The 26,315-nt window shown below is 39.9% G+C and overlaps 2 protein-coding genes across 8 annotated transcripts in view; one reads left to right on the top strand and one right to left on the bottom strand.

Annotated features, from left to right (window-relative positions):
* Window positions 1–20,276, bottom strand: part of SNX25 (sorting nexin 25) — a 94,597-nt gene extending 74,321 nt beyond the window's left edge. For all 5 annotated transcript variants that reach the window (XR_008965614.1, XR_008965616.1, XR_008965617.1 and 2 more), the window contains exons 1-2: window positions 19,676–20,276; window positions 7,593–7,677 (exon numbers count right to left, since the gene is read on the bottom strand). Coding sequence is in view for 1 of the 5 variants with exons in the window: in XM_057370216.1 (XP_057226199.1) it covers window positions 7,593–7,677; window positions 19,676–20,122 (532 nt within the window). In the remaining 4 variants the exon portion in view is untranslated. The remainder of the gene's footprint in view (window positions 1–7,592; window positions 7,678–19,675) is intronic.
* A 4,161-nt stretch (window positions 20,277–24,437) lies between these two features.
* Window positions 24,438–26,315, top strand: part of CFAP97 (cilia and flagella associated protein 97) — a 31,684-nt gene continuing 29,806 nt past the window's right edge. For 2 of the 3 annotated variants that reach the window (XM_057370214.1, XM_057370212.1), the window contains exon 1: window positions 24,438–24,538. The gene's annotated coding sequence lies outside the window, so the exon portion shown is untranslated. The other variant, XM_057370213.1, reaches the window with a different exon arrangement.

Below are 26,315 nucleotides of genomic sequence, written 5' to 3'. Positions count from 1 at the left end.
GATCAGAAGAGTTAAGAGAGAACAAGTGGATTAGCGAGACCACATGAACTTCAAAAATGACAAAGCATTCCAAATCACACTGACAGGCAGTAAGCAACATGACTGTAAGTGTGAATCACATGGCAACAATGTCTTCTACCATTTTGACTTTTCTTTTTGACGTTTGTGTATCACCAGTTTTACTGATGTTTCATTTTAGCAAATGTTCCTGGAGGTCCAAGAGGAAGAAAGAGGTGTTCAGGGAGAACACATGGACTGCTTGGCAGTTGCAACAAGGTGGGGGGAAAGCTGGGATTGTAAAAGTCCATCTGCATCCACCAGAGGGACAACAAAAAGGGGAGAATAAAGTCATGTGTCTGGTAATATCAGCAGCTTCTTTACCAAACATCCAGGTTTCAAATTTTCATATCAAAAGTCCATCTCATTTGTCAATGTAAGACTGTGGTGCAAAGTAATCACAAGACTCTGCTATTTCTTACATTCCACTTTGATAGGAGTTGTTTGCTTGGCAGTTTAGTAAGTTATGAAAATCTCCCTGGCGCTGGCAACAGTGAACTAATAGCATATTAATAGGGACAACAACTTAAAATCAATATTTTCACCCACCTTTTCAGGCAAAACTAGCAAACTTCAACCAACGTCAACGTGATAAAAACATTGCAAGAAAATGGCTAAAATTGGCACAAGTTTCTAGTCAAAAGCTTCACAAACAAGCTTCCTCAAGTTATAAAAAAGAAAACCGAGTCACTTCAATGATTATGCTGAAATATGTAGTCTTCTATATAAGACTATATAAGACTTCTGCTAATATATAAGACTTCTGCTAAGTAATTTCAAGACTATTTTAATTAATAGTTCAGAAAAAAACATCCACAGTTCAATAAACAAATTAATTACAGATTTGGAGTTTTTATTCTTCTTTTTCTAATCTAGGAGAGAAAGAAGTATGCAGAGCCATATAGCTGGATAGGAACTTCCAAAATAGTTTCTAAAATCTATGAAATATTTCACTGACAACTCTCACCCACAAATACTACAGAGCGATAAAAACAGTCATAAAAAGTAGCAGAGGAATAATCTGTCGATTCACCAAAGAACACTGGGAATAGCATTTTAAAATCTGAAGTTTTATTACTTATCTCAAGTCTTCCATCAATACACATTTTAAGTATCTATTTTTCCACAGCTGTCTCCACACCCTCCTGCAGCCATCTTTTTCTCAGAGCTTAGTTACTCTCTTCTGTTGTAAGATCTGAAATGCTGTGGAAGGCTGATCTCTGCACAGATTCTTCCTTTTCACCTACTCCATAAGCGAGCAATAATTTCTCAAGTCCATTTGCAACACAGTGCATTGACTGTTAATGTATAACTATTTCTAAGCAACTCCTCTCCCAAATGAGCTCAGTTTCTAGAATACTACATACGACATTCTTCTTCATTCCTTTTAGCCACTCATGAATTCTGTCACATTCGATGTGAAAGAACCACAAAATCTATTGGCATGAGCAAACTTGAGACAAATTAGTGAGAGAGATTAGAGATTGATGATCATCACCAAAAATCAACCATGCAATTATGAAATATTTCACTTGTGTTTAACTCTGCCAGTTACATACTTTCAACACCTTAAAAGGATTACAGCACTTTAAACCATATTTTCCTGCACATATGTTTTGTAACTCTCTTACTTTACATGTCTTCTATAGCTTTCATGTCACTTCTGAACCTTGTTGTCCTTTCTGCATCACAACAGTGCTGTTCCCTATAAAATTCACCGTTCTTTGGAACCCAGGATGTATGTCCAAGTGAGCAGTGAGATAGCTTTTAGGACTTTATTTATTTATTTAAACAAATACGCAAAATTTTAAAAGGACACCAGCAACAGACTAAAAGCAGTCAGTTTAAGACTAAGACACTGCCTTACGTAAGTGTCATCATGGCCATGGTGAGCAGTTGCTGCTTTAGTTTCATGCCCATTGATGCAGCTGGTACCTTTTCAGCAGTCTAAAGAAGTACAGAAAACAAGTGTAACAATTTTATAGAGAGCAGCTTGCTCCCTTCAGAGGAGAAAGCTGCTCATGCATCTATTGTCATTAATTTTACGCTACATGTTCTCTGAAACGTTGAAAACAACAGTCAGAAGACAAGACAGGAATAAAAAAAGAAGCAGAACACATTCAGGACAGAACCTTACTACCACTAACTCATCAACTACAAAGAAATCAAATAAATTACTTCTGATCAAATCAAATGCAGTGAACACAATAACTCTGGTGCAAAACTGTAGAAACTTCTGCTGGGTTTTTCACATTAGTTCAGAAGATGCAAGTCCCAAGTAATGACAATGTAATTAAAAGACATTTCCAGGCAAAATTGAAGTATAGCCTGTTCAATTACTCTTTTTAAAATACTGTGAACTAGAGAAGTGCTGGAAGTAGAGAGCCAGAAGCTTTTGTGGAGGTTTAGTGAGGACACCCCTCCAGACCCCTCCTTCATTCCTACTCCCACTCATGCCCTATCCCAGCTATCCCTTCTTGCATATTCATGCATTCAGAAGTTCAGTGGCAACACCAGATTCTGTGGGTTAGACTGCTTACAAATCTGTAATTTGCAGAGCTTCAGTCTAGACAGTTTTTATATTGTTAAAATTCATTACCCAGCTTCATTAAAAATAACTAAAATCTGAAGAACAAGGATTAAATGCCTACTCTTTTTCTCAAAGAAGTATTCAAAAACAGAGCATAAATATTCTCCCTATGCAAATACAGAGACAGACTTTTCAAGTTTCAACAAGAGGCAACTGTTCTTTCCTGAAAGTACCGGAGAAGCCAGAACCACTATATTAATGTATAGTCAAATCCAAAACTCTCCTGTGACAGTATGAACAAATGAAGAAAATGTATAGCTACAGCACTGGCTTGAGTTATTCTAGAGCAGCAAGCATTGCCATCTGCAAAACAGAAATACAAGCCTAACAAGAATTGTGTTAGCATCCTATGTGAGGAAACCACCATCAAAAAGCCAAGAAACATTACCAGAACTCTGTTCTACTACAACACTGGATCTAACATGCATGATGGGGTTATAATAAATTATAGTTGTGCAAAACTACTTAAAAAAAATTTAACAGAAAAAGATGGCAGACTACACCACAGCTAAGTACCTGTCGAAGTACTGTTCTAGAGAAGTAAATTCTAAATGCTTACTTCTTACAGCCATTACCTTTTCCCCCGCCAAAAGCCAATTCAGACCAAAAAAGACAAAACCCAAACAACAATAAAAACCTCAACAAAAATATTCAAACTCCTACATTAAAGAGGGGTTTTCAATTACTAATAAAATTACTAACAAATACTCTGAATATTCAATTTTATAATTTCCAAGACATTAACATTTACATTGAAAGAGATGAAAGCCATTATTCACTTATTGTATTTTAGATTTCATTATGTTTTACCTATACAAATTAGGAGGATGATGTTTTATACTTAATGTTACCTTTATCTACTGAAGTTACTCATACCCACTAAATCTTTACTCAGACCATGACGTAAAAGGCTGGCAAAATGATGCCTAAATGCCAACACTTGAGCAACTGTGAACCTGTCCAAATATATAAACTATAGAGAAAAAAAATGTGTTACAAATATCTAGGAAATGCATTAATCAGACAACTTTAGGTTCAAATAATTTTCCACATACACCCTTTGCCAAGAGTTCTTAGCTTCAAGTATTTGAATCCCAGTAGAAGAGAGAACACAAATTCAAATTGTTTTTCTGATATGTGGACCAAAAAACAAACCCCATTTTTCAGTGGGGGGGGAAAAAAGCCCAAAACAAAACAAAAAATCAAGCCAAACCAACAGCTTTTCAAGTGGAGAACAGCCAGAGTGACTACAAGTTATTTTTCTAAATGTCAACATATACATCTTAATTTGGAAAAGGAGACAGAGTTTTTCCCAATCTTTCTGTGAAGGGAAGTACTGCCTTACGTCCCTAAAAGAATTCTTCTAATTCAACACAGACAGGCAAGATCTGATCCGTAGGGATAATCTAATTAAATTCCCCAAATATTTCCAACAAGATCACCTCAAGGCAGGGTTGAAGGAAGATAACCCACTACAAAAGAAGAGATGGCATGAAATATTTTAAGAGCTAAGAAACACATAGGTGCATTTTTGCAGCAGAACCATTTCCCCAGTAGAGTTCTGCTGGGATTTGAGCTATGGCCTGTACTGTTTTACTTACTCATAAATGACCCAGCAAAGCAGCTAAGTGATATGAAGACCATTTTTCTTGGCACTACTAAAACTGTAGAGACAGAGTGACTGTGAAGAATAACAAAGACCACAGGATGTGGAGCAATAAAAATGGAAAATGAAATTCAGTTCCTGGGAGGCCAGCTACCCCCACAGCAGATCAATCTACTGACAGCTACAGCCTGAGCCCAAGCAGTACACACTGTGGAAAGCAGCACGAGTCTGACTGAGCACAGCCCCTCTCAGGAGACATCTCACCATGTGTAGCTCGAATTCACATAAGCAACACATAGCACTAAAGGGTATTGGTGGAAGTGGCTTATCTTTTCTTTTTGTAAGATAAATGAAGGGCAAACAAAACTCAAATCAATCTATCAAGAGAAATCATGAACAGTACTGAAAAAAACATATTTCAGTGTTAGTTACTCATACACCATCAGCTGAAAAGGAAACTCAGGATTGACAACTAAAGATCTTTTCTTTCTGCCACATTCAAGGAATAACTCATTATAACCTTACACTTGTTCAATTTTGAGCACTTAGATTTCATTAAACACAACACATTGTAGCAGGGCTAATTCATACCTTTCCCCACCTTATATCTACAGCCAAGGCAATTATGCTATAATTAATAATGAAGCAGCACTCTCGAGCACCAACCTTTTACACTACATGAAAAATAGCAAAGACATTTAGGACAGAGCTGCAAACCAACAAACATAAACAGAGGTGCCTTCTTGGTGGTGTTTAATATGAGGCACATTGTATAAGAGTGATTCCCAATAATTTTGTTACATGCGTTGTTGAAAGACAAGAGGCTATCCAAGACACAGGCAATCATTATGAGCCAGTGACCATTACAGGAAAACAATCTAAATGTCTAATAAATATTGAAATTACACTGGTGGTTGAAATAAAACATGCATGATTGCTTCCATCAGACCAAGGATATGACTGATATATATCCTCCCAAATACATTAACAGACTATGATGAGAACAGCAGGAAAAATGCAGTAAAGCAAGTGGCAGCTTCAAGTGACACAGAACCTCAGCTGCCCCACTCTAAACTCAAGAGAGAAAAGCCTACACAGACTGGCTCTAACACCAGCAAAAGCATGCCATGATTAACAGTCAATAGGCAGTCCTGCAGGGGTTAGCAACTAACAATAAACCCCAGACAAAATGAATTATAAAATAATGAAAAACAGCCAAAGAAAACAGAATTAACCAAAGGGCTGTTTGGTCATATCCAGCAACAGCGTTTCTGAAATCAGATGACACTGGTTTTCCCAAAAATGTGATCTGTAATCCATGCATCTCTAAGGTAATGTAATGAGAAGTAAAATCTGTTAAAAACAACCAATCAATCAACCAACAAAAAACCACAAACAAAACAAAAAAAAAACCAAAAAACAAGCAAACAAAAAAACCAAACAAATAAACAAACAAACCACCACCCAAAACTCTATTCATTGTGATAATTTGGCAATGTCTACTCTTCAGGTGGCTTTAGGAGTCCAAAAGGGTCCCCAAGAATAAAACCTCATGGCAGCTGAATGTCTTCTAGGTAAATGAATAAGGCTTTCCAAAGCAATTTGTTGAGTAGCACATTACATCTAGACAGCAAAAAGTGATCCCAAATTCCTGGGATTTATAAATACTTTAATCCTGATCAGTGCAAGACTGGAAATAAATACAGATTGTATTTTTATATCCCTAGTAATAAAGTTTTATTTAACCACAAACTTGCAAAAAAAAAAGAAATTCACATCAAGACAACTACAAATTTCAGAAATGTCACAGGCAAGAAGTCCTGCCTTTTTCCATAGAGACTGATCAATTTGTGCTAATAAAAAAATTAACTATTGCTTTTGGGATAGCATTCTGTATCTCAAAGTGATTGCATACAGTATATGAAATTTAAGATGACTCAGTCACCTTTCAAACCCAAAACACTTCATATGGTAGAGCAAAAAGTACAGTCTCATCTTTGTTGAACTGCAAAACAGAGAAGTTGGCTTCATCACTTAGGCCTGGAAGAAATAAAATTAAATCTGACAAGTTTGCTCTCCAAAATTTAGCATGAGAAGGGAGGGTAAAAGCTACTCCAGAAAAAGAAATAGCAGAAAGGCATGTGAGCTGTCACAACATAAAGTACTTAACACTGTAAAATGAATCATTTAAATATTAGCAACTTCTTTTCAGCCTTACTGAGTAGGGATGGCCTCATACATCCAATGGAATGATCTGTGGGATAAACATCTTAAATGAAGACAGTTCCCATATTTTTACTGGAACAAGTTACTCTTACATGCAACTAACAGGAGGAAAGTGTAACACAACTATCTTTCCCTCGATATTCCCTCTATCTATTCCTTGAATACCTGCTGTCTGTCTCCAAATAATCCCACTACCTCAAATTCTATGATTATTTTTCAAACTTTTGTTTCAAGTTCCACAACAGGTTATCCAAAATATAAAATACACATATGAGACAATACAGCAAATAACTTTTTTGTGCTTGTTTCTCTACATGTAACATTTAGAATTTACTACGCTTTTCACATCATCAGGAATCCCCTAATGGGACCGATTCCAGAGGAAAATGCTTCCTAAGAATAAATTATGATTATGTTATAATAGTTCACCTTCAGAAAATATGACATAGGTGGGTAAAGTGTTCTGATTTTATACTTTGGCTACATATCTTGCTAATAGCTCTTCATAAAAATAAAAACATAACACATACCAAGTTGTCATAAGACAACCAACCTGTTTAAAGCGATGGTAATTTTCAAAGGTGCTCTCCATTTATGAAAAAGATTGCAAAAAGTGCTGCAAAGAAATCTTGAAGGAAAAAGTATTCAAAATTAGATAAAATATTTACAAAAGACTGATAAACTGTATCAGCCAGAAATACAAACATTGATCTTAGATTCAGTTTTAATGGCAAGAATTACACTAAATGGGAAGACTGTATGCAAGCGTCTACAGGATTTTTCATTTCAGGAAAACCCAGTCAAGAACAATTTTTAGTGTTACCCCTTTGCTTTGCGCACAGTATTAAGGACTGCATTTTAATGTATTTCTGTTAAAAAACAGCTACTAAAATGACAAGATAGCGGTTGAATTGCAAAAACAACATCACATTACTTACTACAGTGGACCTCTTAAGAAGACTAAGAGGCCATTAATTCCGTGCCATTTTATTTTATACCACAGAAAAAAACAGAGTCATATTCTAAAGTCTTGGAATATTGTGCAGTTATAGTTTGGTAAGAGGACAAGAGATATCCACACTCTAATACACCTTTGACCAAGTTAAGACTCACCTTCTTTCAGTGCTTTATCCATATTGTGAGAAAAAACCACTCTCCTTGATTGGATTGAATCATGAGAGCTTCCAGACCAATTACTCTGAAATTCAAACGGAACATACATCATAAGGGGAAGGAATAAAGCAAAAGTTACAGAAGGAATAAAACTGGAATTCCAGGCAATAACATTTGGTCTTTATACAAATATTGTCACCCCATATGGTTAAAACAGAGGAGTGTCAATTGTCTATGAAGTTATTATACGCTGTTCATTAAGCACATATTAACACTCATGTATCAACATTGTACAACTTGCAAAATTATCTTAAATTAGGTTTTTTTGGTAGAAGGGTGCTGTATTCATTTCAGTTGGGTGCATTGAAAATATGACATGCATGTAACAAAACAACTGGAACTCTTCTATTCAGTCTTTTCACAGCTAATAAAACATTTTTATAGCCTGCTGTGACAATGGACTTAGTTTAGCCTCATAAACCACTTTAAAACAAAAGAGAAGCCTTCAGATCTCCTACAGTAATTTTGGTTCACATTCTTTTGGACTTCTTTCTTCTGGCCCTCTACATTTGAAGCTGCTGTCCTGTACAAATATTTGTCTATATTGGAGTATTCACTCCCACAGTGCGCAAACAGATGGGCGGAAGGAGAAACATTTTTCAGGGTGTAGACAAAGAGCAATGATTCATGATGTATTTATATAGAAAGGAGTATAATCCAAAACAGAAATAGACACCATCCCTATTGTCACTCAGCTTGGAGCTCATTCTCCATGGTACGGAGAGAAGCCTTCAGAAACATCCCCATCCTTCCAACATTCACCAGACAGAGAATAATGAGCAGTATAAATTTAAAGTAAAAACACTGTTCAATGTTCTTAAAGGTAATATACCATTATTTCAGCCAATTTGCAGGTCAATTTTCTGTATTTTGGTTTAACATTTTTCTTCTACTGCAGATACATGCAGGTGGAGTCTAATAAAATTTGTCTAATAAAGACCCAGATAAAGGAGTCTAAGCACTAACTTTTAACAGCAAAAATAAAGCTTTTCAGGCTCACTCACACCTAACACACAGCAACTGTGATGGGTACTTTCCATGCCATGAGTGTCCTGCTCACTGATGATTTGTTCCAGCTTTTGGGTGAGTGCAGCAACACTCCCTAGACTTCTTCCAGTCACTGTTTTGAGACCATGACTGTGGTCTTTCACCTGATTTCTTCTCTCCTTGAGAGCGCTACCAATGGCAGGAGCAGCAAGACTTCAGCACATTTGCTTCCATTTGCAGTTGCCCCTCACTATCAAGTCTGTAGTTAACAAGGTGTAAGAACCAAGTATTTGGTGAACTACTATAGATTTCCAAGCCCCTTTTTGCCCTGAATATAATGCCAGTTGCAGCTTCAGCCATACCCCAGCTAAACAGCAGGAGGAAGTAATTTTGCACTTTGTAAGGACACCCAACAGTATTTGTAAGGCTCCAATACCTCATCTCCTCTTGCTGCTAATGTTGTCACACTTCCTCAACACAAAGCTGCGTTAATGACAGTCACACAATTACTTCAGGACTGTTCTGCTTTACTAGCAGCATGGAATTGCATGATTTAAAATTTTTAAAAGAGAGATAAATTCACAGAGACATTAAACACTATAAGTACCTTAGGGGAATGGATTCAGAAAATCCAGTTAAACAAACTTGCTTAGGTCTTTCTGTGAAGAAAGAGCTCCTAAACAGGAGTCCATGATTCTGACTGCAGCTCTGTGCCCAACACATTCCATCTTCCTTAGCACTCATGCGACGCTGGGTATCTTACAAGGCTAATCCTTCTGCTAAACTGAGTCATACATGCACAGAGGTCAATGACCTCAAGCTAACTTAGGCATCAACAGCTGCACCACGTTCACTACAGGAGAAATTTTTCATGGCCTAAAGCATCAGTAAGTGCTCCAATGCAGTGCTCACCAAATTACTCCTTTCAAAACGAGTTTAAACACAAATTAAAAAAAAAAAAAAAAAGCAACCTTCAGAGAGGCTCTATAGTTGCAAGTAGGTAAGCAGCTTGCTCCACATCACCACATTATGATCCAATCTACACAATTCCACCAAGCAGGAACTGATCGTTTTATGCTTCAAACTTAAATACTCATTTTAAGAACAGGGCAGACTACTACTGCCTCGGCGAAATGCTGCCTCTTGGAAATCAGACACAAACTCACATTTCAGCTTGCAAGAACACATTCCATTGAGAGCATCCTCTACAGCTGGTACATCTGACTTCTAAAAGGCACCGTCTACTCACATAAAAAAAAGAAAAGTTGTTCAAGATGTGATCAAAAAGAATGTAAAAGGTAAAAAGTGGATACCACCAACAGTGATTTTGCTGCTGCATGAACATTATCAAAAAAAGGGCAAAGGAAAATGCATAATGTATTGGACTTCCTGAGAACTTCTCCATTCTCATACAGATATTGTATACAGCCATGAACAGTTAGAGAGAAAAGCAAAGAGAAAAAAACCCACCTTGGTTTAAAACAAGGTTTCAATTTCATTAAAAAACAACTAATTAAGAACAGATGAGAATCTAACATTTGAATGAACAGCAGTGTTCAAGGGCATTGGAGTGGTCACAGAATTGTCTAGGTTAGAAAATATCTCTAATATCATTGAGTTCAACCATTAACCTATGATACTGGTTGTATTAGCTCAGTTTTAAGGAAAAAAGTTCAGTTGCTTCCAACTACTGAATGAGAGGATATAGAGAAAACGGAGCCAGACCCTTCTTGCAGATGCACAGAACATTAGGAAACATTGCAACACAGGAAATTCCCATCACAAGGCAAAACTATTTTAATCATGAGGCTGCTCAAGTATCACAATGGGGATTCTGACAGGCTGTGGAGTCTCTATATCTCTATCCTTTTCACTGAGCAAGAAGGTGAAACTAGATGCCTTCCAGATATTCCTTCCAACCTAAACAATTCATGATCTTTGATGATCCCTCAGAAAACTGTGAATTTAATTTCATTGATTGAACATATCAAATCTAAAGGTGTCTTGCCTAAAACAGCTGATCAAACTCATTTTTCCTTCCCATTTTACGAACTTGAATTTAGTAGAATCAAGTCTTAATTCTTGTTAGTCTACATTTGTTTTCAAAAAATTCTATTTCTGTGACAATAATAATGATGAATTAACTAAACAAGCAGGCACCCCCAAGTTAGATGACATATGGCAACAAACTCCTTAAAAACAACAGTAACAACCTGGTAACACAGATAACCAGCATCTGTGATAACAGAAGGTTTTCAGAAAATTCACAGTCCAAGCTCAGCTTCGACAGCTAAGAGAACGAAAAATACAGCATATTCCGCTGCATTCTTCTCACACCTGCCTCAAGTCAGATGGAGGCCATATGCAGAGAACTGGTTCAGCTGGAAAACCTAGATTTGAATGCTTTCACATTATTCATGTCACTTATCTAAAAGAAAATGGTGCTAGGTTTCACAAAATAGTTGGCATTACCCTGACTAAGCCAAAGATGTTTGTAAATGGATTTAACACAGTCAGAGCTCTAGTTTAGATGCTCTTTTATGCTGATTAAAACCTGGCACGCTCCTCTAAGTCCTGACTTGCACTATCACAGCCCCCAATAACTTTTTTTTTTTTAATTTGTCTCTGGTATGTAGATTTTATTGTTAAAGAATGACAGAAACCAGACTGAACCATAAATAAGACTTAATAAAAGGACTTGAAGTGGTAGGGGTGAGGCTGCTAACAAACAGGGAGGCCTGTTTCCTGAAACAGTTCAAGTTTTCCTCAGTTTTGACTTTGCTTACAGTCTGAAAAAAAGGATGTGTGCATTTCCTGTAGACTTCTGAACAACACTCATTGTTTGATACTTTTGAGAATTATTTAAGAAGCAGAAAACAACAGTCTAAATGGGCCAAGAAAAAAAGCTCTGACACTGAACTTGAAATTTTGTCTTAGCTTCAGTCTCCTACAGAAGCCAAAATCAAGTAAACGTCATTTATTAGTTTAAACAATTTAAATAATTTTAAATTAGTTCTGAAGAAAAAAAATGTTAATAAAGAATTAAGAAGGTATTTCAGCAACTACGCTCAATAAATGGCAAAACACAGAGAACACAGGAGTACCTTCTACTATCAAGAAATCCATTTGCAACACTTGGCCATCAAAAGTAATTTTTAGAACAGCAGCAGAAAGCCAGGCACCTGCTACAGGCACACCACATGCAGCCTCACTCCGCCATGGAATTAAGGCCAAAAGCAGAGAAAAATTTGCCATAGTTTTTATTATGTTAACTCAATTATAACAAAACTAGACCAAAGATAAGGACAGATCCCACAATCTAAACGGGCATTATGGATGAAACACTCCATTTAATCACTGATCTAAAACGTAAAGACTGTATCTAATTAAGCATACACAAACTAATCAGTTACTCATAGTTACTTAATCTTCCCACTGTTGCCCTATTAACTTTCCTTTTATCTTTGTAAAAGATACATTAACATCAGACTGGACCTTGATGATAAAGAATTACAGCTTCAAACAATACTTCACTGAACTCTCCATAGATTCATATTTAACTGATGTAGAGAGATGTGTTCTTATAGTAGTAAATACTACTTCAACTAATTATGCAAAAATAATTTCTTTATTCACAAGACTTAATACTTTTTAATTAATACTTAAAGTTCTATTTAAGATTACAGGGCAAGTATGAATGTGTCACATTCAGCATCAAGTGATGTCATAACTACCAATTTGAAAATCAACATACTTGAAGCATGTTAATCCTATTATCTTAAGCATCATTATCTCAATAATGATTTTATTATATCATTACATCTTATTTCTACTGTTGTAGTAGAAATGTAATATATAAACTGTGTCTTGGAACATGTAAACTGTGTTTACTAGATGGTGATCTCCCATCTTAAATGTACATGTTTGAAACTTGTAAAACAGTAGTAGTGTAAAAACTTAATAATCAGGGCAGAACTTTCTTCACTTGCGATTTCATATAACACCAGACAGATAAGAATAAGTATGTGAAAATGAAACATTTCTCAGGTATTACTTTCATTCTCATCAGTGCAGACAAGAAGCAATTGGTAAGTTAGCATTCAAATTTCTGCTCAGCAAGAAATACAGCATTACCCTGTGCTGGAATGATTAATACTGTCATAAAAAAAAAAGTCTTGCATGAATGCTTAATGTGCAGGCATAGCCCCAGTTTACTGAACATTTCCACACTCTCCTCCTCTGTAAAAAGAGACAACAAGAACCTATGGTCTATAATTCAAGGCCAAAAGAGCCATATGGCATGAAAAGCAAATGCTGGCAAGCAAGAAAAACCAGCACAAAATCATGCTTGAGCTGCAGTCTCAGCTTAGTAAGCAGTGAGAAACTCCTGCACAGTCTATTGCAATGCCCTCCCTGCACGTGAATTTTCACCATACAGCCATTTTATAGGGTGTTCTGTCTTTTCGAGAGCACCACACAACATGCCAAATGAACCACCATCATTAATTTTATTACCATTAATTTGGTCTCTTTCACTGGGCATATTTAATAGGGGAAAAATGGTATAGAATGGTCACAAAAACCTCCTATAGATACAACACAAATCTGTTCCCCTTATGACTATATAATTTCTTTATTTTTTTTAACCAACTAAAGTAACAGCTTGGGACTGAGACAGTACTCTGTGTAACTGGCTCTTTCCTTGGGTAGATTTTGTTACTCTCCATTGCAGAGAGCAAAGAATCAAGACTTGGCAGTAAGAGGGAACTTTATCAGATTTCATTTTCAGAATGTTTCTGATACACATGTATACTATTTTCAGTGTCAAAGTACACCTTGACTGTAGGATGCTTTCACTCTTGACCTTATTACAGAGGCTTTACATCCATTGGGATTTCCCTGGAACAGACTTGGACAGTAAGATCTCTTTGAGCCCACCACCCATCCTAATTGACTCAGCACAGCTCCGTTATAAGGAGAAATGAACTAGCTCCCTAATTATGTTTTCAGTCATAAAACACTGTTCAAGTGAGAAGCAGACCCTACAAAGGTAAAAACAGCAAAATTAGAGATGTCAATCTAACACAAAGTTAAGAACATTAAATGTCAAGCACAATACAATGCAGAGCTGAAAACAACACAGGATGCAATGAAAGCAATCAGAAAGGACGGCACGACAAGACAAAAAATCTCTAAATATACATAATGAATAAAAAAAAGGCTGTGTGGAAAACTAAGTCTGTTAAGGAGTGCTGGGACAAAGAAGTGAGAGACCGTCTCAAAAACACTTAATTTCCTGAGGTCACTTTCCTATGATAATAAGGTTACCAATTCTAAGTTACACCTTCAGGTAATAAACACATCCAGTCTTAACAAAGCTTCAATTCTGAAAAAGCTTATAAATCCCAAATTATGACGAATGTTCCACAGATCCCTAAATATAAACTATACCAGAGATGTTCAAACTACAGGCCCCTGCTAAACTATAACTGAACATTTGCAATTCATGATGCATTCCCCTAACATTTTAAAATATTCATGGAATTGGTAGAAAATGCTAAAATATATAATTTCAGGACTTTCCTAGTAGTAAATTCAACAGTGTCAAAGGCTCATTGTTGACCTGCCTATAAATGAGATAGAACTAAGAACAAAAATATGAGACTCTCAGTTCTATTAAAAACACAATAAAATTACACATATCTTCTCCTTTCAATCCAGAAAGAATAGATCAGTTAAAAGACTGGCAGTAGATCAGAATATTTGGTTGCATGCCCAAGACAGTCTAAAGCACGACAAAAGAGCCACAACCAGAGATTGCTATTGCTTTTTAAAAATCCTGCAATATCAGAGTTCTAAATACCTAAATATCTAAATAATAGTATAAGAAAGACCATAAAACATGCTTGGTTTTAGGTTAAGAAAACTCATAAATATTTCTGAAATCTTACTAAGGTATAAAGAATAAAACTCAAAGGAGTTAAGAAACTTCTCCTCTCCCTCACAGCTCATCCAAACCACTTATTACCTTGAGAACTGTTTTGCATCCCACTTGAAATTGATGCCCACAGATGGCAAACCCACCACTTCCTACAGCTGCTGGGGTTCCTGCAAGCTTACCTTCACAAGCTTCATCTCATGGCAAAAGTCCAATGGAGAAGGAAAGAAAAATTCTGTGTCCTTTCTCTCTGCTTCACAAAGGGCAGAGTACTCAGCCTGGATCCCATGACAGACACTCAGCCTAGGTTAAATTGCCTTCCCCTTTGAAGCATTCAGACCATTTACATTTCACTACCCATCCTCCTATAGCTTGGATAGAAAGCAGTACTATGCTCCAGGATCCAGATATTTCAATGACTACCTAAGTCAATGAAAGAAGATTTACCTGTGCCTCCTCCGCTAATCCACAAAAATCCACATTCAGGGATGGAACAAGCCTTTAGGAACATAAAACATGATCACATGTAGTGTGATCTGACCTCAGGGCCAGAAAGCAAGAGTAAACTACTACCGAAAATTGAGATCTATTAAACGGTAGTAAACAAGAGTGACCAAATATGTCAGGAGTTTTAAAGAAATACTAAAATTAATTGACAGCTAATTGTAGGAAACTAAAGATAGTACATTAGAACCAGTGTACCCTTTTCTCTGGGGAAAAAACACATTTATTACCCTTCTGCTAGTGCTGCAGACAGACTGGGTAGATCATTCTCTGTACAGAGTATCATTCATTTAATCTGAATTTAAAATGCAGTACTTAAATCTGATAAAGTAATCATTGTTTTTTGCATTATTTAAATAAAGTTGATAACCCAACTCTCTATTACTCGGAGCTTTTGCTTTGAATCAGAGTCAAAACATTATGCTGAAAACTCCTTCTCTGCCAGTTTTTTTGGCAGAGAAACAACTCACACAAACGTGGGAAAATGTGTTTTCCTTTCCCTTCCCACTAACTTGGTTAACATGGTTCTTCACATGACTCAAAGCCATCTCCCTCTACAACTACACAAGTTAAAAGCAGTTTAGGGAGCAAGGTCAGGTGATTTGGACATCAGGTGATGCATATTCTAACCCAGGGCTATCTTTGCTATGAGCAAGTCCACTGGTACTTGAGAAGCAAAAATCCCCTTTGAAACAGACATTCTCTCATGCCTTTTTTCTGCCTTGCATTTCACTGTTCTCCTCCACCACAAATAATCTTGTCCTAAAACAGCTCCTGACAGTAATATAATGTACTATTTCAAGGAATCATTCAATTCCCATTATTTCAATATCAATAGAAATTATTTGCCAATATTACCTGTGCATGCTAGTACTTAAAGTAATAAACAACACACTATAATGAGTTGTCTGTACACCTCTCTTCCCGATGAAACATGGATCTTAATGGAAGCCAGGAAAGCCATGGATCTTAATGGAAGCCAGGAAAGTGCTGAGACAATCTTTGTGAACAGAGCTGTCACACACAGAAAAACTACAACGAAAGCACAGTTTATCATGGTGATATAAATCACACAGCTTGCTTTGCAATCCTCATCAGATTTCAAATGTTCTTGCTGAGATACCTGACTTCAGGAGGAAGTCTTCACCTTTGAAGTCCCAAAGGGGCTACACAAAAAATGGACAAAGCACAGCTTCACATTCAAGAAGATGGTTTCTCTAGTAGCAAGTTCAAGCAAAATGAGAAAGAGAATCCACCTTGCTCTTTGGAAATCCAAACCTGCAACACTGCACTTCCTCAAATTCCTTACTTGCATGAACAGTTCCATGAAAATCAACAGCACTGAACTCTCACACGCTAAGTTGTTGCAGAATTGAGAAGTACAAAAACTCCCTCTTTTCTGTACAGCACAAGGGACTCCATCCAACTTCCCTTTGAAGTTGATTAAGAGTACTCCCATTAACCTTCCAAGAGCTGAGTCTGACTCCCACTAGAGTAAATATTTGTTCCTCAATAGTTACTGTTTCCTCATTTGTTAACCCCAATGCGAAAAATCAAAAAACAAAAAGTGAACTGTCTAGAGTTCGTACACACAACACATGAATAGCAAGATCCAGTCATAACAAGGCTTTTACCTTAAATACTTTCCTAATTATTAGGCCAACAGGTAATTCTTCCCAATTATTGTGGAAAAGACACAACAAGGCTGAAGATATCACAGTTTTACAGTCATCCTATTACTGGGTCCCAGAAAAGACAAAAGGATCATAAGACTCTATGAAAAATGTGAGACTAGCAATTGAATGATAAAAAAGCAATGTAAATGCAAAATGAAAGACTAACCTACAGTATTTTCAAAGATAAATATATGTAGGAAACTTTGCAGGAAGTTTTAGTGAATGGCCTACACTTCTATGTGCTGCCTCTTTAGAAAGTTTTATTTTCTTCACCTACACGTTGCTGAAGCCCCAATTAGAAATTCTGCTACACATATACAAAATCATGTTCAGAAAAGTCTCCAAGAAGCTTTGCAGTCCTGAAGCTACTCTGTACCAGAAAGAAACAAAAAAAACCTATAAATTGAAGGTATGAGAAATCCAATTAAAATGACTGGAATAACATCTTCTAAATAGAAAGGGTGAAATACCTCATTCCTTTTTTAGACATCCCTTTCATATAGCCAGGTTAACTTCTGGGAACAATGAAAAGAAGGAGGAAACAAAAATTTGAACAGAATCACGGAGAGGCTAAAGAAACAATCCCCGGAAAAGGGGTTTAGCAGGTTCTGCTGCCTTACCAGTGAATTTGAATATCAAATTTCACTCTCCTTCTGAAACAACAAACACATACCATAGGGCTACAAAAAATGCAAACACCACAAACTAGACCACACAAAGCAACAGCAGCCATGCCCTATTTATATATACTATATAAATCTATATATTTTTATATACTAATCCAATAGATGGACACAACAGGAGAACATCTTCAAGAGAAATATATAGTAACAGATCACAAAGTGCAGACAGTACAGCAAGAGAAGTGACTATTTGTCTTTGGACAGTTCTAGTTTCACTGCTGTTCAGAAGACTTATGTGGTACATTTCTCACAAGGGGAGACAAAGAAAGTAATAAATCTTTCTTTTTTCCTTCAAATCTTGGTTCCCCAAACTAAATTGATTTTTATTGTTTGGCTGTTTCACAAATCTGGAAGTTGCTTCTCATTGCAGCAACAGGGAAATTTCAGTTGCTAAGTTTATGTATAGATATTTCTGGTACTATGTAAAAGTAAGTTAACTCACATCCAGATGTTCAGAGAAGTATACAAGTACAGAAACACCACTGAAACTATGGCATTAACATGGAAACATTTATTTTTCTATATCTGAAAGCAACAGGAATTGTTGTTTTGATGATCCATTGATCAAATTATTTTTTTCTGTTTGGTTAACATAGTTGAATGGCTAAACAGAAAAGCATATAGTGCTTTACTAGAAGGTACTTATGCACCAAACATATTTGTTCCCTAGGACTCCTATGACAAAAACTAGCTGAACCCACATAATATACCACATACAGAACAGGTACCTTCTGTTTATCACTTGGTTCATTACATCTTCTCACTTCCCCACTTCCCACCCTCAATTCTTATACACATCATTATTTATTCTTCACTTCCTTCAAAATGCTGAGAATGATGCTGAGTCTTCAAGGCAAAGAGGATATTCAAAAATTTCTACCAAGAAGACAAAATGAGTATTACACACAGAGCCACAAACAGATCCTGAATGCACCTTTGCAAGTTGTGTTATTCACTGAATTCGACAACCCATGGCCAAATGATCCCTACTGGCAAAAATATCCTGCCAGCTTCCATTAAATGCAGACCAAGAGAAGCACATTGCTCCCAAGCACAGGCTCTTTCTCTCCCTATGTCAAAGAATAAAAGCATAAACCATTACTACAGGTTAGTAGCAGATTTGATTGAAAAGACAGAAAGATATATAACTGCATCAGCAAGTGACTTCTAATAGGTTCTCTGTCCTGCCAGCATACCCTCTGTGTTCTGCAAACTCAGCTACACTCTGGCAGCCCCAGAAACACGTGACAGCGTTACTTTCTTACTGCTACCAAGAAGTGTATGTGTACTAAATGTAACAAACTGGGTTACCAGAACAGCTAGGCTGCACACCCAGGTGTCACGAATTACTCTCCTTTTCCTTTGTAGGGTGCTCTCAGGTATGCTGTGTGATACTGCTGAAGGGAAACAGCACTTACACAGTACAATGCAATGCTGCAGTACTTCATGTGCTCACACACCTACAACTCGCCAGTGAAGGGCCAAGGGCGCCTGACTGGAGTCACCACCTGAGATATAAAACATCACATCCCTGCGACCCATGCAAAGCAGGAATGTGGGCAGATCCTCAATTTTTAGCAGCAGTTCTTCAGGCCCATCTAGCATCAAGTCCCAAGCATTGGATTATGTGGAACAGGGTTGTGGATGGGAGGAAAGTTTCCAAATGTCTTGTGCTATCCGTCCCACTCAGAAGAAACCAAAAATTATTAGCTAGTGAGCTACAAAAAGCTTGTGAACTAGTACATTTTAGAATATGTACAGAAAATAAAATTGCTTAGCTTTTGCACAAAGCTCTGCAATGGCTTGAGAACACAATGGCACTATGATAACACTATCTGAAGCTGTCCAGCTTCAGAGCATGCATTAAAGCAACTCCTTGACCAAGTCTCTCWCTTTCACCAAGGACATTTCAGCGGAAGGAGCAGGAAAGGATTTGAGACACAGCCAACAGCGAACCACCGTGCGAGCATTCCCACAATCCGGAGGTCTCTCTCAGAGCAAAGTGCTGATTTTTCCAGTGCCTGCTACCCTCCAACACAACTTTTGCCATTTAAAGCTCCGTCGAGCGGCAGAGTGCGGGCAGACTCCCGCGGCCGCGGGAGGACAGCAGGATACCGGGTTCGAGTGGCGCGGCGTTCCCCGGCAGAGCGAGGGCCGCGCCACCGCCGCTCCGCCGCCGGGCAGGGCGCGCCGCGACTGCCGCCCGCTCCGCTTCGCTCCCCTCCCGCTACTCACCCCCGCGACCTGCCGGACAGGAGAGACGACGGCGAAGTCCGGCGGCGGCAGGCGGCGGCGGCGGCGGCACATCAGGACGATCAGGGTGCCCAGAGCGGCGGCAGCGACGGCGCAGCCCGCGTAGAGGGCGAGGCGGAGCAGCAGCAGCGCCAGGCACGGCGGCCCGCCGCCCCCCGCCTCGGCCCGCTCCTGCCCCAGGTGGACGACGGACACAGCCAGAAGTCCTAGCCCCGCCGCCAGCACGAAACGGGACGAGCCGGGTTCCTCGTCCTCCTCGTCTTCCGCCGCCTCCTCCTCGCCGCCGCCGACCACAGCGGCGGCTGCCGGGGCGCTGCGGCGGCGCGCCTCGCCGCCGGGGCCGTGCGAGCCCAGCGGGCCGGGGGCGGCGGCCCCCGCTGCCTCGGGCTGCCCGGCCGTGCTGCTAGCGCTGTCGGCACCGGGGAACATGCTGCTCCTGGCGCCGCTGGGAGCAAGCGCATCTCCCGCCGCGGCAGCCCCCTGCGAAGGTCGCCGCTCCCGGGCCCCCCTCTCTCCTCCGCCGCCGCCGCCTCCTCCGCCGCCCGCCGCCGCCACTGGCACCGCTGCGGCCGCCGGGGGAGCCGGAGCTCATGCCCAGCGGCAGGCGGGTGCGCGGCGGCCGGGCCGCTTCCTGGCGGCAGCGCTGCCCGGCGCTGGGCGGCGGGAGCCGAGCGCCGTGGCAGCAGCCGGGGAGGCCCCGCCGCGCCGCTCGGTGTCCGGCCGGGGAGGGGGCGGGGGCGGAGGCGGTGCCTACCGGGCGGGCGGGCCCGGGACATTTGCGCCTGCCGTGCCGCCCCACGGCGAGGCTTGGCTGGGCTGTCCGTGCCCCCTGCTCTGTCCCGAGAAGCTGCGACGCGGCGGAGTTGGAGATGTCCCCACGCACGAGCCCGGAAACCGGGCTCGGAAGAACCGAAGGGATCCCCGCCGGCTGCAGTGCGGAGCTCGGCTCCGCGGAAAGCTACGGGACGCCTCTCCGCCGCGGGCGCTGGAGCGCACGGGTGGCGGCTCCTGTGATCAGACCGAACGATCAGACCGGGGCATCGAGGCCCTGGGCAGACCTCAGGTTAAAAGCCTTGGCCTGGGGGATCGCAGAGATCCGCACACCCTCCGTGTGGGCAATATGCACTCCTCTGCCTGCACTCTTCCGATTAGACAAAGGATGCCGTAAATAACTGCGTTTCAGAAATAAAAGTTGATAGAACAGTGATGAAAATGGTACAACAGTGATTCTAAAAAAGCCCAGCCTCACTACCCCAACGGAAACCTGCCAGCACTCCTATCACTACGCTCCCTCCACGGGTCTCCTGTTTTACATCTGCTTGTGGTAGATTCTGAGAGCAAATTCCTGGAAGGGCACAAGGCTTGCCATATGTCAGCTGTGCTTGGAACAGGTATTCATGTTGCCATAGGTGCGGTTCAACTACAGCTTCACTGAATTTGCGAGTTCATAGCAGCTACCAATCACAGCTGAATTGGGAGGCCTTGATTTCTACAGAATACTGTCTGCAAAAATCAGCTTCATTACCTGGTGTGCAGCAAGCCAATAATTACATACTTAAAAGAGACATTGATTATTTATTTCAGAGTTGTGCAAGCCTGGGTAATCAGTGGTATTTCACAAACCAAGCACACCAAATATCAAAACTTTTAACTACTTATACATTTTAGCATAGGAGTTAGTGTTCATTGCCTTCAAGTAACATACTTGTCTTATTCATTAGTATTTTATCTTCTATAGGTTAATGATTCTCTCACTTGCCATGTTATTTATTCCACATGCTCAGTATTCTTTTGAGATCAGTTGGTTGATTTCTTGGGTCGGTGGTCCTCGAGTTGATGGTCACAATCTCCCTCTGCTGGAATTACCTTTTATCCAGCTGGAACTGACTTCAGTACTATTGCTGAGTTGGGTTTAATAGTTTCTTCCTTATCTTGGAAGTTCTGCCAAATGTCCTTGTGTCCCATAAATTCTGCATTCTTTGTGTCCACTATCAGTGGTACATCGTTCTCCTCAAGCTTTGTTAACTTCCCCCTAGGTCTGAGATGACAGAAGCAAGTCAAGCCCCTAAACTTTAAAAAGGCAATTCTACCAACAAGGAATTTGCTTTTCTGGCCCATGGACATCACTTAGACCTTGTTGTTAGCTGCTATCTGTTTCATGAATTACATCTCCCTTCTTGAAGGAGTGGCCCTGGCATGCACTTGTAATAGGGACGTTGCGTGTCAGCTCATGGTGCAGAACTGTAATATGGAAACGGGCACAGAACAGCATAGAGCTAGTCAGGATTCTGCATTACAACAGATGTTTTACTCCATCACAGTATTTTCTAAGCTATTTCTTACCTAATTCATAGTGTGTGATGGTCTGGTGTCCATATATACCTGCCTGTGTGTATTAGAGGTTTGTATAGCAATGCATTTCCTTTCAAAATCCCAAAGTAGTTATGAAGTGTTGGTCACTTATCAAGAGACATTGCTCCTTAATCTGATCCAAAGTCTTTACAGAAACTTATATATAATTTCACTTGCAAAATCCTTTTAAATGCTAGCTCAGGCCATTCACAGAGTGTCCAAAATTGATTATTTAAGTAATGTCTCTAATGTGATTAAAGGTAAAAATCATCATATCATAGTACTGAAAATAAGATTGCAATGGCTGTCCTTTCCCATGTAAATTACCGTGTGGTAAAACATCCTGATGATTCACTGAAGGGCTTTGGGACCAGGGTTTTTTCAATAGGTCTGATCATTAAGACCAGCAGAGATTCTTGCAGAATCTGAAAACTTTTGGATAATTTGCACCATGCCAGAAGGTTTCCTATAAAGTTATTCTATTCATCAGGTAGAAAACAGAATGCAAATATCCATCTTCCAGCATATACTTTATCTATCCAAGATTTCAGAATATACAGGACTTTGGACTGAGTTCAAGATCTATTCTGGGATCTTAATAAAGATCCACACAAGGAACCAGACAGATACCCTCTACTGCAAATGCATTCAGGAAACTGCTTGGGCCTCTGTCAAAACTACTTAAGGGAATTGAATTTTTAAATTAACCTGAAGCAGAGCATGTAATGTTGTTAGACCTGTGCAAACAGAGATTATTTTCTTACAGTATTAATTCTCAGAAGTGGAGAGGAAGATAAAAAAACCAAAAAACCAAACCTACCTGCAATAACAGTTTAGACCGGCAGTGCTTATTAACAAATCCACTTCTCATCTCAATGAATAATCCCACCAATCTTAGCTAGGATTTACACATCATACATTGAATTAGATATGTCTAAATCAACTCAGGTGTGTATCCATGGAACTAGAAGAAGACTTGATTCTTTTTCTTTTAGCTTTTAGTAAGTTTCTATGACTTTTCAACATCAGGTACAATTCCTGATATTTTAGATTACATCCTAACTCCACTGAAGTTAATAGCAATTTTCAATTTTATCTCAGTTTTATGTGAACTTCCCCTTTTGTATTTTAAAAATTACTTTTCTGTACAAGACAAAAGAACTTCTGTGAGGTGAATTTTCTGAACTGGGGATTACTATGTCATTCAGTATAGTATCACTATTTACTTAGTCATGGAACTAGTTAATGAGAAAAGAGATTCAAACTCTATTAAAGCATAACAGCAAATATCTTTCCTCCAGAGATAAGACAATTACTTGTTTTAAAAGATAAATTATGTCTGATTTGGGGAAAGATTCAGCATCTTTATTATTTTCCTTTGAGCTAGGAATGTCCCTTATCTTTGTAACATACCCTAAACTGTAAGCCCCACTGATTTGAACACAGTTTTGTGACTACCTTTAGTGACAGTCATTCAACTTGCACCTTCATGATGCAATGAATGAATTGCGCATTGAAAATGTTTTGGCAAGCTTAAAATGAATACTTTTCCTATAGGATTTTTTACAGTTGATTTCTGTTTTGTCAGCCTTTCCAGCTCCGACCACATTGCTATAAAGGGACTAAAACAAGTTACCACTTCTCAATTAAAAAAAAAAATTACATTATTGGGGAAAAAAGAAGTATGTATAGTGCATACATAGTTCCTATTTTTAGCATACTTACAGCTTTGAATTACTTTTTTATAACTACCGTGGTGCTGCATTGAAGTTACCATAATATTAGACATTTATAGAAGTTTCTAAGATTCAGGGCGCAAAACCCAGAAGTGCTCATGAACTTGTAAATTTGATAGTAAACCAGGTAAACCTGAATAACTAGCACTGTTAGAAGGAATCATAGGAGTCCTAGATAACAGAGCAAGAGAAATAGAAATCGGATGTTGTACTTCTCAGTATATTAAAAGCACAAGATATGTAAGTTACACTAATATTAACTAATTTTATTTTTTGCTGCACCTTTTTGAGACAGTGGTATTGTATTGTGCATATTTGCAGCCTAGAACTTGACGCACAAGGAAAAAGGACTAAAGCACCCATTTAGGGTCCAGTGTGAGGAACCTAAAGCCTCACATGGCAGTGTCAGCAAAGGCCCAGTCTTTTGTAGGACGATATTTTCCAAATACAGCCGCGGTCGCGTTGACACGGTGGTGCTCGGTCAGAGGTCTGAGTCGATGATTTCAGAGGTCTCCTCCAAGCTAATTTTTTTGGTGTGATTCTGTGGGGAGCCCGTGCTCGAGCGGCAGCTGCCAGCGGGCGGGGCCGGCCCAGGCTCCCTTCCCTTCCCGCCCCGCCTCGGCACCGCCTCTCCCCGCCCGGCGGCGCGCGGGGCCGGCCGGGGCTGCGCAGGAGCGGGGCGGCAGCGAGGGAGCGGCCTCAGCGCTGCGCAGCTCCCGCCTCCCCTGCTCGCTCCTCTCGCTCGCCTCCCGTGCCTGTGAGTATCCGCCCGGCTGCCTGCTCGGTTACCACAACAAAGCCGGGACAAGTGGGGGCCGAGAGGGACGCGGCGGCGGCCGCTGGTGCTGCTTCTTGCCGGGTGGTAGGGCCTGCGGTGCCTCCTCGCCACGGAAGGTTCCTGGAGGGCGGTTGGGGGCGGTTGGGGACGACGGGCATGTTCCTCCCCCGTCTGCGGCAATTTTTTCCCGAAACAAGGTGGGATATATGCTTTTCCTGTGCGTACATATGTATTATTTTTAACCATTATATAATTTAAAAAAAAATATTTTGTTTTAATTGGCTGTCTTCCTACTCGTGCTCCTGCCTGAGCGACGCGCACGTAGGTGTTCCCCGGGCGCGTCGTGCGCGCTGCCTTTGCAGGGCTGGGGCTGGCGTTGAGCTGCAGGAATTTGGTCATGCCGCCCCACATCAGTGCCATGCCTGCCCGCTTCGCTCCTCGGAGAGATTGGAAAAGAGGTGGGAGATTCCCTTCTGAGGTACCGGCACTCTTTGTCGCCGTAGTGGTCGGCTTTGGGAGCAAGTTACAGTGCCGTGTGTGCTATCCTTAGTTGCCGGACTGTTGAGACACACGTTATAGTGATGCCCACATACTGTTCAGAGGGGTGCTTTGGTTGGGTTTAGTTAGTGGGAGTTAAGTCAACTGGAATGATTGTTGTAAGCGGCTTGCTTCGAGCGTGTTGATCATTGCAGGAGTCACTTTTCCACACTTTCCTAAGGACAGTCTGGTAACTCCCCTTGCCCGGCACAGGGCTCTGTTCTGACTAATGGTTCCCAAGGTGGGGCTGTAGTTTCGAAGAATAACCAGCCACCAAAGCTCTCGGCCCCTGTGGGTTAGGATGGAAATCACAAAAGAGGTAACTCTGAAATCTGGGCCCCTGCAGCAGAGCAGTGTACTGAATTCCTTAGAAAGAGACTCAGAGAGATGGTGCAACAAAAATGCAATATGACTGCATTTGTCAGACATTGGGGTTTTTTTCTGAAGTATGCACAGCACATTATGGAAGTTGACATTTTAAAATGGTTTGTGGCACAACATAATTTAAAGTAATAACCTTTATGTGTGGCTGAAATTTTTCCTTTACAATTGTACTGCACACAGTTTTTCAAAAAATGGTTTAATTATAGTATGCAAATACTTTCACTTATATAGTCTTACTATAAGACAAATGAAAAAATCTAGTTTGCATTTGGACAATATATTTTTTTAATTGGGTGGTTAAAATTTCTATGCAACGTTTCTAGAAACACCAGGACAATGAGGTGAGATGGAATTAATGTAACAGAATTAGCAGTGCTAAATTTCTTTTTTACACCTGCTTTTGTCTGTATTGAGATGCTCAGTTCGTGCACCGAGTTCATTCTACACATTTTTGCTTCTTTGAGAAAATAGTTAATTTCTCTTTTTGTATTGAAAGTGATTGCTGGAGTTGTGGAGAGAGAACAAAGTTCCACGAAGTTCAGTTCTTCAGAGGAGTTATTTGAAGACTAAAATGAAGTTGTCATTGCTAGAAAATAAGTAAGCTTGAGAATGGAGCCGTGAAATAATTGGCGTTTTAAATATAATTGTGACAACTTTGGTCTCTGCGTTTGGAATGCTTCAAGCTCTTCTAGCACTTTTTCCTGGGTGCTTTTTTTTTGTTGTTTTGTTTTTTATTTTGCTTTTGTTTTGTTTTGTTTGTTTATGGTTTTGTTTTGGTTTGGGGGTTTTTGTGGGTTTTTTTTTTTCTCAATCTAGATAATATTTGTGATGGTTT

Source organism: Malurus melanocephalus, unplaced genomic scaffold, assembly GCF_030028575.1.
Source record: "Malurus melanocephalus ecotype Western Australia unplaced genomic scaffold, MMel_1.1 scaffold_121, whole genome shotgun sequence".
Classification (NCBI taxonomy): Eukaryota; Metazoa; Chordata; class Aves; order Passeriformes; family Maluridae; genus Malurus; species Malurus melanocephalus.
The sequence above is the reverse complement of the archived record's forward strand: the minus strand, read 5'-3'. Positions and strand labels throughout refer to the sequence as shown.